Source organism: Scylla paramamosain, chromosome 26 (assembly GCF_035594125.1).
Source record: "Scylla paramamosain isolate STU-SP2022 chromosome 26, ASM3559412v1, whole genome shotgun sequence".
In the NCBI taxonomy this organism is placed as follows: Eukaryota; Metazoa; Arthropoda; class Malacostraca; order Decapoda; family Portunidae; genus Scylla; species Scylla paramamosain.
Window position 1 is genome coordinate 17389638 of NC_087176.1, and position 19828 is coordinate 17409465.

The 19828-nt window shown below is 40.1% G+C and overlaps 1 protein-coding gene across 1 annotated transcript in view; it reads right to left on the reverse strand.

The window, feature by feature from the left end:
- Nucleotides 1-5601: 5601 nt before the first annotated feature.
- Nucleotides 5602-19828, reverse strand: part of LOC135113851 (probable glutamate receptor) — a 34378-nt gene continuing 20151 nt past the window's right edge. Inside the window, exons 4-7 of the mRNA XM_064029473.1 lie at nt 14246-14430; nt 13592-13828; nt 7352-7530; nt 5602-5746 (exon numbers count right to left, since the gene is read on the reverse strand). Of these exons, the coding sequence (XP_063885543.1) occupies nt 5602-5746; nt 7352-7530; nt 13592-13828; nt 14246-14430 (746 nt within the window). The remainder of the gene's footprint in view (nt 5747-7351; nt 7531-13591; nt 13829-14245; nt 14431-19828) is intronic.

A 19828-nucleotide genomic window follows, 5' to 3' on the forward strand; every position in this document is an offset into this window, starting at 1 on the left:
GAGAGAGAGAGAGAGAGAGAGAGAGAGAGAGAGAGAGAGAGAGAGAGAGAGAGAGAGAGAGAGAGAGAGAGAGAGAGAGAGAGAGAGAATATTAACAAAACAGGACGAAATATCAGAGGTGGAGAGACTATTTCGAGAAATTATTAAATGCAGAGGAAGCGGATGTATTGGAAAATATAGAACAAACTTAACTACAATAATTGGAAGAAGAAGAAATAGTAGAAGAAAATATAATGAAGAAATAGTAGAAGAATAGAAAGCTACTCAGTGTGTGATGATTCTGTATTTTTAGGTAACTTATGATTATTTGCTTCTGTGCTCTCAAATTTATGAACGTGATTTTTTACTTATAACTTTTTATAACTTATGGAAAAATACTACTTTTTCAGTGACTGGAATATCAATTCTGCTTAGAACATTTGATTATTATTATATTTCAAGGAAAGACTGTCCTGGAGGTATGATAGAAGTAATGCATGATTTACCCTTTGGCATGGGAAGTCATAAAAGGAACCTGTCCAACCAAAAATGTGAAGAATGACATTAGGTCATATAAATTTGTCTTAGAACATGGAATGTTCAGTAATTGTATTCGTCCTTGCCCTACATAAAAAAAAAATGCAATACCAGTAACGCTGTACATCTTGGATGAACCCAATAAGGTGAAGTATTTTTATTAATTTGTTTATTTTTTCATCATGGTACAAATAATGATTTGTAATAAATATGGAATTCACAGCACTTTTTGGGTATGTGCCCTGCCATTTCAATCTTCCATTATTGTGCAGAAAACCTTTTGTATGAAAGTGTTAATTGTTGCCTTAGTGACAGAGTGTATTTGTGCTGTGTTCCATCTTGATAATAGTATCTGTAAAATATATAAAGATCAGGTTCTTTCGGATCCTTTTATTTTATATCTTTATTATTATTATTATTGTTATTATTATTATTATTATTATTATTATTATTATTATTATTATTATTATTATTATTATTATTATTATCATTATTATCATTATTATTATTATTATTATTGTGATTATTATTATTGATATTATTGATCAGTCTCAGGTCAGAGTTCCTAGCGAACGGACGTCTTTAATGAGCAGTGACCTGACAATATAGCAGGCTAATGTAGATATGGCGCCTTGTGTTGCTTAGTCGTCTGGTTGTGATTGTTCTTCTGTTCTCGAGGTCTTCGTTGCGACGGTCTCAGAGGTGGAGGCTGAGTTCCATTGAAGGATCTCGGAGGTGCAGGCTGAGTTTCGTGAGAGGATCTCAGACCTGCAGGCTGAGTTCTGTGAGAGGATCTCAGCACCTGTGGGAGGGTCGTGCCCCGCCGTCACCTTACCTAGTAAGGCGACGGAGCATCAGTGTGCAAGGGCGCCAAGAGGCTGAAGGTCCTCAAGGCGCCTCGCGTGGAGACAAGGACCTCCCTTCAGTGTGCTGGAAGGAGTGACAGAAGAGGAGGTGGACGTGGCGGGAAGAGACAAGGAGAAGGAGGGGGCAGATGCAGTTTTCCTATTCCAAGGTAGAGCGCTTGTGATTGGTGATAGTCAGGTTAGGCACTTAGCTAATGTGTTTTGTGCCGGAGATAGGAAGCGTTGGTTGAGGGTGTGTTTGCCAGGGGCTGGGATAGGGAAGGCAGCTCATAGGCTAGACACTTGCTTGGAAAATTATTGAACCAAGCCCATTGTTTTTTTCTCAGCGCGGGAGGGAATGACTTTGGTAAGGTCAGGAGTGAGGAGCTGTCCATGAAGTTTACGCAGGCTTTGGGTAGAATCAGAGACAAGGAAGGGATCCCTGTGGTGTGTGGTGTCTTGCCGAGGAGGGGATTTGGTGGTGAGTGGTTGTCCAGGGCTATTACAGTGAATAGCAGGCTCGCGAATCACTCTAAGAGTAATGGATGGACGTTCATCGACAACTGGGACCTCTTCTATGGTAGGGACACTTTCTATATCAGAGATAGAGTGCGTTTATCACGCTAGGGTGTTCGGGTTTTGGCCGGAACACTCGAACAGGAGGTAACTGCACTCCAGCGCTTTTTTCGTTAGTCATGAGCAAGGAAGGACTTGGGAGGAGGAAAGAAAGGACAAGTTCGATCAATCTAGAAAGGTAACTAGCTCAGCGAAAGCGAGGAATAGCTTAAGTGCTTACTACACGAATTGTAGAAGTATTTTAAATAAAATGGACTTGCTTAGAGGTATGGTGTGTGTAGAGAACCTTGATATCATTGCTTTAACAGAAACTTGGTTAGATATGCCAGGAAAAGTATTTAATCCCGAGGCTAAGATAGATGGCTAAGCATTATTCTATAAAGACAGGAAAAAAAAAAAACTGGAGAGGAAGAGGCGTCGTGCTGTGCGTTAGGGACACGTTACAATGTTATATTAATAGTAGAATTAAAACATATTGCAGTCAATATGGGTAGGTATTAAAGATCACACTCAGTAGTATTGGGATTAATGTAGAGGCCACCGGCCAGTACAAAGGAAATTAACACCTCACTGTGGCAGGAATTAAATAGAGCAGGCAGGTACAGTCAGGTATGTGTGGTAGGAGATTTTAATTTTAGAAATATCGACTGGAGGCTGATGGTGGGTAACAGGGAAGCAGAGGAATTTCTTAAGGTAGTTTCAGGATAATTTTTTTTTTTTTTTTTAGGTAATCGTAGAACCAACAAGGGTGAGCAATATTTCAAATTTAATTTTAACGTGGAGGAAGCAATCAAGTAGGTAGAGGTAGAGACAGAGGACAGCTAGTAACAGTGACCATTGGAAAATTATGTACAGATTAAAATTAGGGGCTTTTTTTTGAAGCAAAAACACTAATAAAATACCTAACTTTAGGCGAGCAGATTTTGAGGGATTAAAAAGGTACCTCAAAGGAGTTGACTGGCAACGGAAGCAGGGGGAGGTAAAGTACAGGACGGAGTTGAGAGAGATAAGGCAGGAAGAGGGAAATGAGGTGAGGTGTGAAAGTGTAAGGCAAGATGAGGGAAGAAATGTCCGGAAGGGTCGTAGGAGGGAGAGAGGGGGGTATGTGTGAGCATGTTGGAGGTTCAGGTCATGCTGGTGAGATCGAGGCGGGTAGATGAGGGAATGGAGTGGATGAAAGGGGCCGAGATGATAGGATTAGGGGAAGTAAATGTAGAATAGTTGTATAAATATTTCTTAGATAAACTGCATACAGGACAGTTAGCAAACATCCCGTATTGAGCAATAGCATCACAGAAAATTACCCTAAATGGATGACTATTAAGTTAAAACACTATATAGGGCGGAAGACAAGTATATATAAGAGATTAAAGGCAGGGGGAAGAGGTTTTAAGGCCACAATATAATTAATTAGTTAGAACAGTCAAGAGGTTAAGGAAGAAAGCTAAAAGCAATTATGAATTAAAGGTAGCCAGCCAGGCGAAGATGGACCCCAAGAGGTTTCATCAGGTATATAGAACGAAGAATAAGGAAACAATAGATTCATTAAAGACAGCAAATGGGGAGCTGGTTAGTTCTGGGGAGGATATTAGTAAAATTCTGAATGATTATTTTTTTACTATCTTCACCCAGGAAAACATGCAGGATATGCCGAATAGTGAGCAGATGTTTAGAGCAGATGAAAATGACAAACTGACAGAAATTACCATAACTAAGGGAATAGTGGAACAGGAGATAGATAAGCTAAAAAGTTCAAGATGCTATGAATAGATGAAATATATCCCAGAGTACTTAAGGAATGCAAAGAAGTTATTAGTGAACCGTTAGTTCCTGTCTTTAGGAAATCACTTCAGTCAGGTAAAGTACCGATAATGTGGAGGCAGGTTAATGTAGTACCCATCTTTAAGAAAGGAGATAAAACTTTAATGTCTAATTATAGATCTGTCAGCTTAACTTTTGTTGTAGGTAAAATAATGGAGTCAATAATAGCGAAGAACATTAGGAAGCATTTAGACAAACATAACTTGATTAATCAGTCAAAGCATAGCTTCACGAAGGGGAAGTCTTGCCTGGCGAACCAGTTAAGTTTTTACAGTAAAGTTTACGAGGCAGCAGATGATAGTGATAGTTATAACATTCTATACCTGGACTTTAGTAAAGCGTTTGAGAAGGTACCCCAACAGAGGCTACTGAGAAAGTTTTGGGCGCACGGGACAGATGGGAAGATGTTAGGCTGGATAAGGTCATGGATAAGCGACAGGCGACAGAGAGTTGTAATAAATGGCCCTAAATCCGAGTTGGGTCATGTAATTAGTGGAGTGCCACAGAGATCAGTATTAGGACCATTGTTGTTTTTAATATATATTGGATAGTGGTATTATTAGTGAATAGGTTAGGTTAGAAGATAGGTAGGTTAATTAGGTCAGAATCGGATGTCATCGCCTTGTAGGCAGATTGAGATAGGATGGACAAATGGACAGACATATGGCAAATACAATTTAATATCAACAAATGCAAAGTACTTAGCGTAGGTAGAGGAAGCCTACACAGTCGGTACATAATAAACAACGAAGCTCTGGTAGGTTCAGGGTACGAAAAAGATTTAGGAGTTATAGCTATCTCTGAACTCCGTTTAAGAAAGCAATTCATAGAGGCCAGAAACAATGGAAATGAATTTTTAGGGGTGTTAAAAGTAGAAGGCCCGAAATAATATTAAAGTTATATTTAGACTACGCAGTACAGTTCTGGTCCCCATATTATAGGAAGGATATAGGTCTACTAGGATCAGTACAAAGGAGAATAATTAAAAGGATACAGGGGATGAGGAGTATTCCTTACGAGGCGAGACTGAAGCTGTTTAATTTACATTCTTTAGAGAAACGTTGGTTAAGAGGTGACCTGATTGAAGTTTTTAAGTTGTATAACAAGGGGACGTAAGCAAAATTCTGAGCATCAGTAACCAGGACAGAACAATGAATAACGAGTTCAAACTTGAAAAATTTAGGTTAAAAAAGAGATAGGAAGAAATTGGTTCTCAAGTAAAGTGGTAGATAAATGGAAAGGACTCAGTAATCAAGTTGTCAGTGCTAAGACATTATGGAGCTTTAAGAGAAGATTAGACGGATTTATGGATGGGGACGAGAGGCAGGTAGGTATATTTCATACAGGGACTTCCTGATGTCTTCTTGCAACAACTTTCTGATGTTCTTATGTATATTAGTGTTACTTTTACCTTTATTGTATTAATAAATAAATAAATAAATAAATAAATAAATAAGATATATATATATATATATATATATATATATATATATATATATATATATATATATATATATATATATATATATATATATATATATATATATATATATATATGGAGCAAGCAAGGCGGTATGCCGCCGCGCATCACAGCTAAGTCTGGGCCAAGAAATATGTAAGAAGGAAGTAGTGGTGTGGGTTAAAGTTTGGAGGACAGCCTTCAGCTTTGCTATCCTCCACGACCTAGAGCAACTGGTGCGACACCCTTCTCGTATTCCTGACCATTTTGGATATACGCCCAAAATTCTTGATCTTTTCCTAACCTCTAATCGTTCTGCTTATGATGTTACCCTATCTTCTCCGTTATGCTCCTTCAATTATAATATCATATCTATATCTTGTTCTATTGCCTCAATCCCTCCTCAGGATCCCCCAGAGTAGAGGTGCCTCTGGCGTTTTGCCTCTGCTGATGCGGGGCGTGAGGAGGTATTATGCTGATTTTATTTGGAATGACTACTGCTTCCGTGTTAGAGACCCGTCTCTGTGTGCTGAGCACATAGCAAAGATGATGGCATGCAGACATACATTCCTCACTCTTTCTCTCGACCTAAACCTTCCAAACCTTGGTTTAACACCGCCTCTTCTTGTGCTATACATGGTAAAGAAGTGGCACACAAAGGATACTTGAGCATTCCATTACCTGAATATCATGCGCTTTATATTTCTGCCTGGAATCATCCCAAGTTTTTTCTCTATCTAGCCAAAAACTCTTTTATTAATATGAAGTGTCAATTCTTTACAAGATGTAACCCCCCCCCTCGTAACTTCTGGTACCTAGCCAAGAATATATCTTTGCTTCTTCATCTTTCTTTTCTATCTGATCTATCTTTCTATCTTTTAATCTGATGGCACCACTGCCATCTCATCTACTTCTAAAGCTGAAGTCTTTGTTCTAATCTTTGCTAAAAACTCTGCCTAGTATGATTCCGGGCTTGTTCCTCCCTGTCCTTCATCCTCTGACTAATTCAAGCTAGCCGTTAAATTCCTTCGCAATGATGTTTTCCATGCCCTCTATCTTGGATGATTCCGGGCTTGTTACTCCCTCTCCTTCACTCACTGACTGCTTCAAATTACCCATTAAAATCATTTGTAGTGATGTTTTCCATGCCCTCTATCACTACTTTACAAGCTATCCATTAAAATCCTTCACAGGGTTGTTCCCCCTCTCCTTCACCCTCTGACTACTTCAAGCTACCCATTAAAATCCTTCGTAGTGATGTTTCCCATGCCCTCTATCTTGGATGATTCCGGGTTTGTTCCTCCCTCTCCTTCATCCTCTGACTATTTCAAGCTACCCATTAAAATCCTTCACAGTGATGTTTCCCATGCCCTCTATCTTGGATGATTCCGGGTTTGTTCCTCCCTCTCCTTCATCCTCTGACTATTTCAAGCTACCCATTAAAATCCTTCACAGTGATGTTTCCCATGCCCTCTATCTTGGATGATTCCGGGTTTGTTCCTCCCTCTCCTTCATCCTCTGACTATTTCAAGCTACCCATTAAAATCCTTCACAGTGATGTTTCCCATGCCCTCGCTTGCCTTATTTGAGGTCCCTCCAATTTTTCTCCGAAACTGTGTCTCCGTGCTCCCACCTTTCTTAGTCTAACTCTTTCAACTGTCTATCAACATCTACCTTCCTTTTTTTGCTGGAAGTTTGCCTACATTCAGCCTGTTTCTAAAAAGGGTGACCATTGTAATCCTTCAAACTACCGTCCCATTGCTTTAATTTTCGGCCTATCTAAAGTTTTTGGATCTATACTCAACACGAAGATTCTTAAATATCTATCACTTCACCACATTTTATCTGATCGTCAGTATAGGTTCCGTCAAGGCCGCTCAACTGTTGATCTTTTTGCTTTCCTTAGTGTGTCTTAGATATCCTCTTTTAGAAATTTTGGTGAAACTTTTGCTTTTGCCTTAGATATATCAAAAGTTTTTGATAGAGTCTGGTACAACCTACACACACACACACACACACACACACACACACACACACACACACACACACACACACACACACACACACATCCATTCACTTCTTGCAATGTAAAATAATTTTGTTTTATTAAAACTGTCGCTTTATTTTTTTTTACCTGATTGCGAATCCTCCTTCTCCTAAAACTGAAACTCCTTCATTGCCGATGTAGAAAGGAGTTTTTCCCTTGGCATCAGTGTATTCGGAAGCCACCACAACCCTAATGTAGTTTTTGAAATCAATCAGTGAATATTGTCCCAATAAAACCTTTGTAAGTGCGTCGTGGACTTCAGTTACCTTAAAAAAATATTTGAAAATAATAATTACTAAATGAGAATTATTTTTCTAATAATAATACATAGATAATATTATTAATATCATTAATACAATTATTATTACTATTATTATTATTATTATTATTATTATTATTATTATTATTATTATTATTATTATTATTATTATTATTATCATCATTATTATTATTATTATTATTATTATTATTATTATTATTATTATCATTATTATCATTATTATTATTATTATCATCATTATCATCATTATTGTCATCATCACTATATTCTTACTCTTAGAATAATATTCTTATGTTTACCAGTATTAGTACAACAACAACAACAACAACAACAACTACAACAACAACAACAACAATAACAAAAACAACAAGAACAATAGTAAGAAGAAAAGAACAAGAAGAACAACAACAACAACAACAACAACAACTACTACTACTACTACTACTACTACTACTACTACTACTATTACTGCTACTACTACTACTACTACTACTACTACTACTACTACTAGTGCTACTATTATTATTACTACTACCACTATTACTACTACTATAAGTAGGGCTAGTATCGTATCGCGGTTTTGTTTTTCCTTCTTGGGATGAGGGATCATTTCCATTAGATTCCCTGAAAATCTCCCCAATCCCGAACAATTTCTTCCCTATAAATCACGCGCGGTGTCACGTCTCTGGTTCGTTTCCAAGTGGGAGTTAACCCACGAAGGAATTATCTGAGGTAATTTTCATAAAACGAGGTCGAGGAGATTTTAGAATAGGTATAGTAAAAATTTACATAGAAGACGAGATATAGGCATGCAGTAGTTTCGGGAGGAAAGGATAGCCAATGACTACGATGCCACGCCAGGCGGATCATCTCCGCGGAGGAAGGGGTAGGTGATACGCATGCTCTCCAAGCAGGGAGTTCTTCCTTTCTGACCCCCTGCCCTGCCAGTGGCAAGGTAAGACACCCGCCGTTGCCCTGTGAATCCTGACTAAGGTGCCTAATCTGGTGCTACCAACCATCCGGCAGACACGGTGCGTGAGTACGGAGGAAGTAAATAACAGCGACTGGCCGTGGCACACCAGGCAGGCGGAGACAAGGTGTTGGACGTGAGGAATGATAAGCCTACCTAGGCATGTCTAGTGGTTATAAAGTGGCTATGAGGTGGCTATGAAGAAGTAATAGCAACGACTTTCCAGAAGCGACCATAACACCACCAAGGAGGTGAAAGGAAGGAAGTTAGGCCACTTACTTCCCTGAGGAGACCGGAGCACGCGTCACGACACCAAAGCTCCTTTCTCTACTCACCAACCTACAGCTAAGCATACCCGAGTTTCCCTCGTCATGAAACCTCCCTCTTGAAAGTCATAGGAAGGAGGGAATACAGAAGCAGATAGGGAGTTCCAGAGTTCACCAGAGAAAGGATTAATGATTGAGAATGCTGGTTAACTCTTGAATTGGAGAGGTGGACAAAATAGGGTTGAGGAGAAGTCTTGTGTAGCGAGGCTGAAGAAGGATGAGAGGCATTAGAAGAGCAGTTATCATGAAAATAGCGGTAGATGATAGCAAGAGATACAGCATTACAGCGATGAGAAAGAGGCTGAACACAATCAGTTAGAAGAGAGGAGCTAATAAAACGAAAAGCTTCTGATTCTCTCCTGTCTAAAATGGTGGTATGACTGGAACCCCCCACACATATGAAGCATACTCCATGCATGGGCGGATAAGTCTCTTATACAGAATTAGCAGTTGTGGGGGGGAATGAGAAAAACTAACGGAGACGACTCAGAACGCTTAACTTCATAGAAACTATTTTACCTAGAGATGAGATATGAAGTTTCCAGTTAGATTATAAGTAAAGGACAGACCGAGGATGTTCAGTGTAGAAGAGGTGGGCAGTTGAGTGTCATTAAAGAAGAGGGATAATTAGAGGATAATTGTCTGGAAGGTTGTGTCGATTTTATAGATGGAAGAACTGAGTTGTTTGCTCAGCCCCAATCAGAAATTTTAGAAAGATCAGAAGTCATGTGTTATGTGGCTTCCTTGCCTAAACTGTTTACTTTTTGAAGGGTTGGAAGTCTACGAAAACACGTGGAAAAGTCCAGGGTGGTATCATCAGCGTAACAGTGGATAAGACTAGAAGTTTGATTTAGATCATTGATGAATAATAGTTAGACTGAGTTACAGAATAAAACCCTGCGGAACACCACTGTTAATAGGCCTAGGAGAAGAACAGTGACCGTCTACCATAACAACAATAGAATGGTTAGAAAGGAAACTTGAGAGAGAAGGATAGAAGCCGTAAGAGGGTAGTTTGGAAATGAAAGCTTTGTGCCAGACTCTATCAAAAGCTTTTCATATGCCTAATGCAACAGTGAAAATTTCGTCAAAATCCCTAGAAATGGATGACCAAGATTCAGTAAGGAAAGCCAGATTCGTAAAACGGCCTCCACAGAAGCCTTACTGGCGGTCAGAAAGAAGGTTGTGAAGTGATAGATGTTTAAATCTTAATCTTTCTGTTGAGGATTGATTATAAAATTTAGAGAGGCAGGAAATTAAAGTAATAAAATAGTAGTTTGAGGGATTATAGTGGTCATCCTTTTAAGGAACAGGTTGAATGTAGGCAAACTTCCAGAAGATGGAAACGTAAATGTTGATAGACAGATCTGGAAGAGTTTGAGTAGTTAAGGTGCAAGCACGGAAGCACAATTTCAGAGAACAGGAAGGGCCCTCAGATCCATAAAACTTCCGAGGTTTAAGGCCAGCAAGGACATGGAAAACATCGCTGCGAAGGATCTTAATGGGTAGCATGTAGTCAGAGGGTGGAGCAGAAGGAAAAACAAGCCCTGATTCATCCAAGGTGGAATTTTTAGCAAAAATTTGAGCGAAGAGTTTAGCTTTTGAAATAAATGAGATGGCAATTGTGCCATTTGGTTGAAATAAAGGAGGGAAAGAAGAAGTAAAGTTATTAGAGATATTTTTGGCTAGATGCTATAAGTCACGAGGAGAGTTAGATCTTGAAAGATTTTGACACTTTATTAATGAAGGAGTTTTGGGCTAGTTGGAGAAACAGACTTGGCATGATTTTGGGCAGAAATATAAAGTGTATGAAATTCCGGTGATGGAAGACTTAAGTACATTTTGTGGGCCACCTCTCTATCATGTATATCACGAAGGTTTGAAATGTTTAGTGCGAGAGATAAAATGAAGAATGCATGCCTCTATGCCAGATACTATTACTTCTGTCATGCGCTTAGCACACAGAGACGCGTTTCTGACACGGAAGCAGTAGTCATTCCTTGGAAAATCTGCGTAATACCTTTCAGGTCCCCCCAGTTAGTAGAGACAAAACGCCAGTGACACCTTTCCTTTGGGGGATCCTGAGGAGGAACTGGAGCAATAGGACAAGATACAGGTATGAGGTTGTGATAGAGGAGCCCAATGGAGAAAACAGGTTGACAGCATAAGCAAAAGTATTAGAGGTGAGAAAAAGATCAAGAATGTATGGCGTATATCCAATACGGTCAAGAATATGGGTACGGTGTCGAAGCAACTGTTCTAGGTCCTAGAGGATATCTGCAATGACATGAGCCTTCTTTACATTGCAGTGCTGGCTGCCCTTGAGATTGTATGCATAGAGGGTACCTGCTTAGCACTCTCAAAGAAGAAACACAGGAGAAAGTGCTAGTTGCGGAGACAAAGGGTCCAGAATATCAAACAATACGGAAGACTATTTTAAGCGGCTTCCCTGGTTACCGTCATGACTTAGAGCCTCACCTATGGGCGTTATTAGTCTATTTGCCTTGGACGATGATCTCATCGTTTATGGGCCGAGGCTACCATTCCTCGCACCCTCCATAGAGAGACTGTCGTGCCTCCATGACTGTTGCCAGGAATGGAGAGCACAAAACATGGAGGTAGACAAACCATGTACTTGCCAGGGATAGACAGAGATAAATTGAACACCTCATGATAGAATGACGACCCCCCGAGTTTCCGCACATTACTTTAACATGACTGCCTTTACCTAGCTAGTCTACATCGACCTTATATCAGGGTGGCCATATGTCATCGTGCCCACGTTACATATTTCGTCACTGTCTTAAGGTCTGTCTTTGTAGATACAGGTGTGTCAGTTGTCCTTAGGACGGATGGTAGGCCGCCGCTTGCCCCATCCACCCTACGTTGCTTCGTGTTTTGGTTGGGGATGGAACACTACGTGACTTCACCATACAACTCTCGAACCAATGGGCATGCGAAAGCTGGGGTCAAAACGATCAGGAAGCTAATAATGACAGCAACAAGGAAGGGACAGCTGGACGAAGATGAATTCGCCTGTGGCCTGTTAAAACTGAGAAACATTCCTCTCGCTGATGGAAGGTCACTAGCACAAGTACTGTTTGGTCACCCTATAAATACCAGCACGCTACTGATCATTCATCCCAAAGTGGCAACAAGCAGCAGACGACTGTGACTCCACCACAGGTGTAAGGCGAAGGAAAGACACGACTCAAGCGCCTGACCGTTTCCTTGCTTGGACCTTGGCGCGTATGTAGATATGCAGGACCATGAGAGCGGATGCTGGGACCATGTGGGCGTCATCGTAGACATAGACACTTGGTCAAGATGGCCAGCGGCTGCGTCTTGTGAACCTTACGCCACCCTCTGGCCTCTCCGGCCCGACCACATGGAGAGTGAGGTCAAGCTTCGTCTCCCCCTGCCTTTGTCTCCGACTTGACCCACCGGCCATGCGGACAGTTTCCCCACAGTCTCGGTAATTATCGTCCGTACAGCCTTGGGGGCGGACGGACGGACGGACGGACGTACCATACGTTGTTCGCCGCGAGGATGCGGCGAAAAGGGTGGCCGAGCGATGTAGCGTTATGCCTCACTCCTGGCAAACATTCCATTACCCACTTGGCGCCTGTCTGTGACCTAACACCAGCCTCAGGTGGAGAGTGAAGTCAAGCTTCGTGTTCCCCTGCCTTTCTCTGCGGTTATGCTCATTACTTACCCTGCAGGCCGCGTGGGCTCCCACTGAGGTCAAGAGCCCCAGCCGTAACCTGACTCGCTGGTCATGCGGGTAGTCTCACTCCAGTCTCACCAGGAGTCCTCGTTTGCTCATTCTTGGGGGCGGACTTGTCGCAGGCAGTCTCCATTTATATTTGTAAAGTTTTGCTTAATCATAATAATGTATCGCAGCTGTTTTACCATTGTGTTTACCTGCACTCCTTCGGCACCACTCGAGCGAAGAAAGGCCGATAAACTAATTAAGATTTTAGATATTATGTAAATGGGAGACGTTGGAACCCGGAAAGACTATTGGCAGACTGCATATATAGAAAGAAAGGAACCTGATGAGCTCATATAATCCTCGAGGGGAAAGGAAAATACGAGATTGAACACCGGTCCGCTTGACTTAGGTGACTTAGGAGGTGTTGTGATCGAGGAAGCCTAAGAGTCTCCGAGGGGCCCCTGGCATACACAGGAATGTAGGACAGGCTAATTACAACATTACATTGGTTGTAGCCGATTTGGAGAGCTGCTGACACTGAACCCACCCCAGAGAATCAGTGGTACCTGAGAAGGTTCTGAGCTCTGCAGGATTTAACAGGAATCGATGTGGGAGATGACCACGATGGGCATAGTCATGCAACCCAGACGGAGGATCCGATAGGGCGCTTGTCATCCCCCTATCACACCACACCAGGGCCAGGACTATTACTACTACTACTACTACTACTACTACTACTACTACTATTAATAGTAATAATAATAATAATAATAACAGTAATAATACTGTTGCTATTACTACTACTACTACTTCTACTGCTACTACTACTACTACTACTACTACTACTACTACTACTACTACTACTACTACTACTACTACTACTATTACCACTACTACTACTACTACTACTACTGCGTAACACCTACACCACTAATACTAATAACGATGGCTTTCATTACTAATGCATGTATTTCTATGCACATCTAGCCATTGACCGACACACTAATGATTTTGGATTGTTGTTCTCGATAATTACCTCCATGCCTTTGTAGATCTTGTTTACCACTGGATCAGTATGCTTTGAAAAATAGTCATATACAGCTGATTTATAAAGCCACTCCTCCGTACTCCATTTCCAAGCGTTCAGTTCCACCAGGTCCTTGAATGTGTCAATAGTAGGAGTCTTGGACTGTACTGTTAAGTGGGCTACGAGGGAAGACCGAAATCCAGTGCTGATAATAAGGCAGAAAACCAGCCACCAGCCAACCAACATCTGCAATACACTGAAGTTTTTGCAAGTATGCTTCACACACACACACACACACACACACACACACACACACACACACACACACACACACACACACACACACACACACACACACACACACACACACACACACACAACAACAACAACAACAACATACACATACACACACACACACACACACACACACACACACACACACACACACACACACACACACACACACACACACACACACACACACACACACACACACAACAACAACAACAACAACAACATACACACACACACACACACACACACACACACACACACACACACACACACACACACACACACACACACACATACACACACGCAACAACAACAACACACACACACACACACACACACACACACACACACACACACACACACACACACCTGTCCAGAAGCATCGGCTGAAGGATCTAAAGGCGGTTGTTCCACCAGCGCACCCCAGCCGTACAAGCAAATGGAACTAAGGGAAATGTTCCGGTCTTCTTGAGCAAGCCCCCATAAGAACTGCAGTAACCAGAATGTCGCGGCCCACACAACTATGCCAATCAGTATTCCAGCCCACACCTCACCTGCAGTGTTATTGGTGATGAAGTTTTGGTATGTCTTTATTTTCTTGTAACGACAGATTAACTCCCTGATTTTTCATGCTGGTCAGCGCCGTCAGCCTAGATGCAGCTAATCAATCACGCTTGTTGGTTGGCGACAGGGTGACAGAAGTCAAATCTAATTTGAGGAAGCAAATTGCAAGTGATTGATGGACTGCCATAGCGGTCCCTCCAGGGAGGTTAACTAGCGTGACCGGTTGTACAAGCACCAGGCAGGAGTTAATATATATATATATATATATATATATATATATATATATATATATATATATATATATATATATATATATATATATATATATATATATATATATATATATATATATATATATATATATATATATATATATATATATATATATATATATATATATATATATATATATATATATATATATATATATATGGCATTTTTTGGGGGGCCTTGACCGGTGTGTCTCCTACATGAAAAAAAAGGGAAAAAAAAAACTATATATATATATATAAATATATATATATATATATATATATATATATATATATATATATATATATATATATATATATATATTTTTTTTTTTTTTTTTTTTTTTTTTTTTTCATGTAGGAGACACACCGGTCAAGGCCCCCCCAAAAAATGTCATATATATATATATATATATATATATATATATATATATATATATATATATATATATATATATATATATATATATATATATATATATATATATATATATGAAACGAACCAGCCGACGGCAAAAAAAGAAAAAAGTCCACTGAGTTGTCGGTCCTCATGCAGTCAAAAGCGGTCATAAAGAAAGAATAAATGAATAAATAAAGGATAAGTGTCTTGAAACCTCCCTCTTGAAAGAGTTCAAGTCATAGGAAGAAGGAAATACAGAAGCAGGCAGGAAGGGGATGAATGATTGTGAATACTGGTTAAATCCTCCGTTAGAGAGTTGGACAGGTTAGGGGTGAGAAAAAAGGAGAAGGTCTAGTGTAGCGAGACACAGGAGGAGGGGAGGCATGCAGTCAGAAAGATCAGAAGAGCAGTTAGCATGAAACAAAAGCGGTAGAAAATAGAAAGAGTTGCAGCGTTGTGGCGATGAGAAACGGTTTTCTTTTCATGTAGGAGGGGTACCAAACAAAGGCAACAGAACTGTAATAAAAAAATCTGTCACTGAGGTGCCGGTCCCTTGAGTCAAAAGTGGTCATAAAAAAATAAATATATAAATAAATATATGAATAAATAAATAGATAAATGATAAGTGTCTTGAGACCGCCCTCTTCAAAGAACTCAAGGCATAGGAAGGTGGAAATAGAGAAGCAGGCAAGGAGTTCCATAGTTTACCAGAGAAAGTGATGAGTGAATGAGAATACTGGTTAACTCTTACGTTAAAAGGTGGACAGAATAGCGGTAAGACAAAGAAAAAAAGTCTTGTACAGCGAAGCCTCAGGAGGAGGGGAGGCATGCAGTTAGCTAGTTCTGAAAAGCAGTTGGTACGTGAATAGCGGTAATAGATAGCAGGAGATGCAACATTGCGGCGATGAGAAAGAGGCTGAAGACAGTCGGTTAGAAGATAGGAGTTGATAAGATGTAAAGCTTTTGATTCCACCCTATCAAAAAGAGCAGTATGAGTGGAACCCCCCTCACCCATACATGTGAAGCATAATCCATACATGGACGATAAGGACGGATAAGAGTTAGCAAAGGGCTTGGGGTGTGAAAAAAAAAAAAAAAAAAAAAAACTGGCGGAAACGACTCAGAACTTTCCAGTTTTGATTATAAGTAAAGGACAGACCGAGGATGTTCAGTGTAGAAGAGAGGAAAAGTTGAGTGTCACTGAATAAGAGTGGATAGTAGCCTACAAGGTTGTGTCGAGGTGATAGATGGAAGAACTGAGTTTTTGAGGCATTGAACAATGCTAAGTTTGCTATGCCCCAATCATAAATTTTAGAGAGATCCGAAGTCAGGCGTTCTGTTGCTTCCCTACATGAACCGTTTATTTCCTAAAGGGTTGGATATCTAAGAAAAGACGTCAGAAAGTAAACAGTTCACGAAGGGAAGCCACAGAACGGCTGACTTTTGATATTTCTAAAATTTCTGATTGGGACAAACTTAGTATTGTTCAATGCCTCAAAAACAACACAACCTTCCAGACAACTATCCCCTCTTCTTCAATGATACTCACAACCTTCTATCTGATCGCCAGTATGGGTTCCGTCAAGGCTGCTCTAATGGTGATTTTCGGCTTTCCTTAGGCTTAGAGGGTCTTAGTCATCCTCGTTTAGAGATTTTGGTGAAACTTTTGCTGTTGTCTTAGACATATCAAAAGCTTTTGATAGTCTGACACAAAGCTTTAATTTTCAAAATATCATCCTGTGGCTTTTATCTTTCTCTCTATAACTTCATCTTAAGTTTCTTTTCTGGCCGTTCTATTGCTGCCGTGGCAGACAGTCACTGTTTTCTCCTAAATCTATTAACAATGGAACATAACAGACGCCAACTTAATCTTCCAAGCTGGAAAGAGCTAATTAGTCATGTTCTAGTGCACAGACAGTAGAGACGACGTTCACCCAGGGGGAAGGAATTATCCCATTGGACAAAACACCCAGAGTAACGAAATCCAACCCACGGTCCAGGAGGAGGCAGAAGACATCTGCTGAAACGATAATTACTCCCAATGAGGTCTCCAACACTGGATCAGGGGGTACTCTGAACTTATAAATAAGCCAGCTGTGGCCTCATTGAATGTTTTCCCTTTGTGTTTCATAACACAAGGGGCAGTCACAACCTGCCCTCTAAAAACAATTCTCTTCATTCACACAAAACTACATGAACCTATTTACACACACACCCTTCACTCAAAATTCTAAACTAAAACGGTGACTCCTACACCAGCCTGGGAATCCCCATCTGGGGAGGGGACCCAGGTCGGACTGCTCTTCTGGTATTGACCTTAAGTGTCTTAGCACCACCCTCAACTTTTTTTTTTTCATTAATTTCTGCAACATCCGCGCCCTTAGATCAAATTTTCAGTCTGTTGAACACCACTTCTCCTCTAATAAACCTCATCTTCTTTTCCTTACTGAAACACAGGGTAGCCCTTTTCAGTTCTCTTCTTTCTCTATCCTCATTTTCAATCCAAAGCTGGATGTTGCGTCTTTGTGCGCAACGACTTAATAACCTGCTCTCGTGCCCACATTCTTGAATCTTATGAGTTTTCCACCATCTGGCTACGACTGCAGAGACACTCTCAAACTAAATTAATTTTTGCTGTATACCTCTCACTTAACTCCTCTAATTGTAAAAAAAAAAAAATCTTTACTTAACTTCCAAAGTGGAGTACATTCTCTCTTCCCTTTTGCAGAGATCTCTATTCTTGGGTACTTCAATGTTCACCACAAACTTTAGTTTTCCTCTCCCTTCACCGACCATCCTGGTGAACTAGCCTTTAAATTTGCTGTCCTCCACGACCTGGAGCAACTGGCACAACACCCTACTCATATTCTTCACCGTCTTGGAAATACATCCAACATTTTTTATCTCTTCCTGATCATCCTGTCTTCTCCGTTGGTCTCCTCTGATCACAATCTTATATCTGTATCTGGTCCTATCATTGCAATCCCTCCTCTGCATCCTCCAAAGCGGAGGTGCCTCTGCCGTTTTGCCTCTTCTAATCAGGGTGCCTGAAGAGGTATTATGCTGATTTTCCTTGGAACGACTACTGCTTCCGTGTCAGAGATCCGTTTCTGTGTGTTGAACGCATAACAGATGTGACATGGAGGCGTACATTTCTCACTCTTTCGTTCGCTTTAAACCTTCTAAACCTTGGCTTAACACAGCCCGTTCTCGTGCTATATATGATAGAGAGGTGACCCACAAAAGATACTTGAGCCTCACATCACCAAAATCTTGTGCACTTTATATTTCTGCCCTGAATCATGCAAAGTCTGTTCTCCAACTACTGAAAAACTCTCAAAATCTTTCAAGTTCTAAACTCTCCTCGTGACTCCTGGCACGTCGCCAAAACAAATCTCCGATAGCCTTGCTTCTTCATCTTTCCCTCCTTTATTCCCTCCTCTATGTCACCTATTTCTAAAGCTGAACTCTTCGCTCAAATCTTTGCTAAAAATTCTACCTTGGATGATTCAGTGTTTGTTCCTCCATCTCCTCCATCCCCCATTGCTTCATGCTACCCATTAACATCCTTCACAGTGATGTTTCTCATGCCCTCGTTGGCCTAAACCTTCGGAAGGCTTATGGTCCAGATGAGGTTCCTCCTATTACTCTCCTAAACTGTACCTCCGTGTTTAAACCTTGCCTAATCTAACTCTTCCAACTGTCTAGCAACATCTACCTTTCTTTCTTGCTGGAAGTTTGCCTACATTCAGCCTGTTCCTAAAAAAAAAGGTGACCGTTGTAATCCCCTCAAACTATCGTCCCATTGCTTTAATTTCCTGCCTGTCTAAAGTTTTTGAATCTCGAATTTTTTTTTTTTTAAATCAACTGGAAGATTCTCAAGCATCTATCATTAAACAACCTTCTATCCGATCACCAATATGTGTTTCCTCAAACTGCTTTACTGGTGATATAGTAGCTTTTCTTACTGAGTCTTGGTCATCCTCTTTTAGGGAGTTTTGCAAAACCTTTTCTGTTACCTTAGACATATCAAAAACTTCTGATAGAGTCAGACACAAAGCTTTGATTTCCAAAGTACCCTCTTATGAGTTCCATCCTTCTTTTTGAAACTTCAAATTTTCTTTTTTTTTTTTCTGACCATTCTATTGTTGCTGTGGTAGACGGTCACTTTTCTTCTCCTAAATCTATTAAAAGTGGTTTTACTTGCGATTCTGTCTTATCACCCTTTGTCTTCCTATTACAATATGTAAAAAAAAATCACCTTTGTCTTGTCCTTGGTCCCAAGCCATAATTTTCCAGTTATTTTCATCTAAACAAAACAGAATTTTATTTTTCCTAAAACTTTGCGTATTTGTTTAGAACAATTAATTTACTTCTTTTTTTTTTTGCCTTATTTAATTATAGTATGGGTTACGATTGTTTTTCATGTCAGGTGTCTGGTAGAACCTTTGCAAAATCTCATTTGCTTTTATAATGTTGCAAATAAGTTAAAACAATGAAAGAGAGAATATAAAGGATTTTTTTTTATCTTAATAAGATCATTATTGAGCTGACCAGATCTAGCAAGAATTTTTTTCATATTTAGAAGAATTTGCTTACATTTCAGAAATCTCAAATCTTCCAGAATGTTCAACCAGACACTTTTGTAAGATTGAAAACATACTGAAACACATTCTATAAAGACAAAGAACATTCTAGAGCACTGCTTGACAATATAAAAGTAGGGGTTTGCAGATT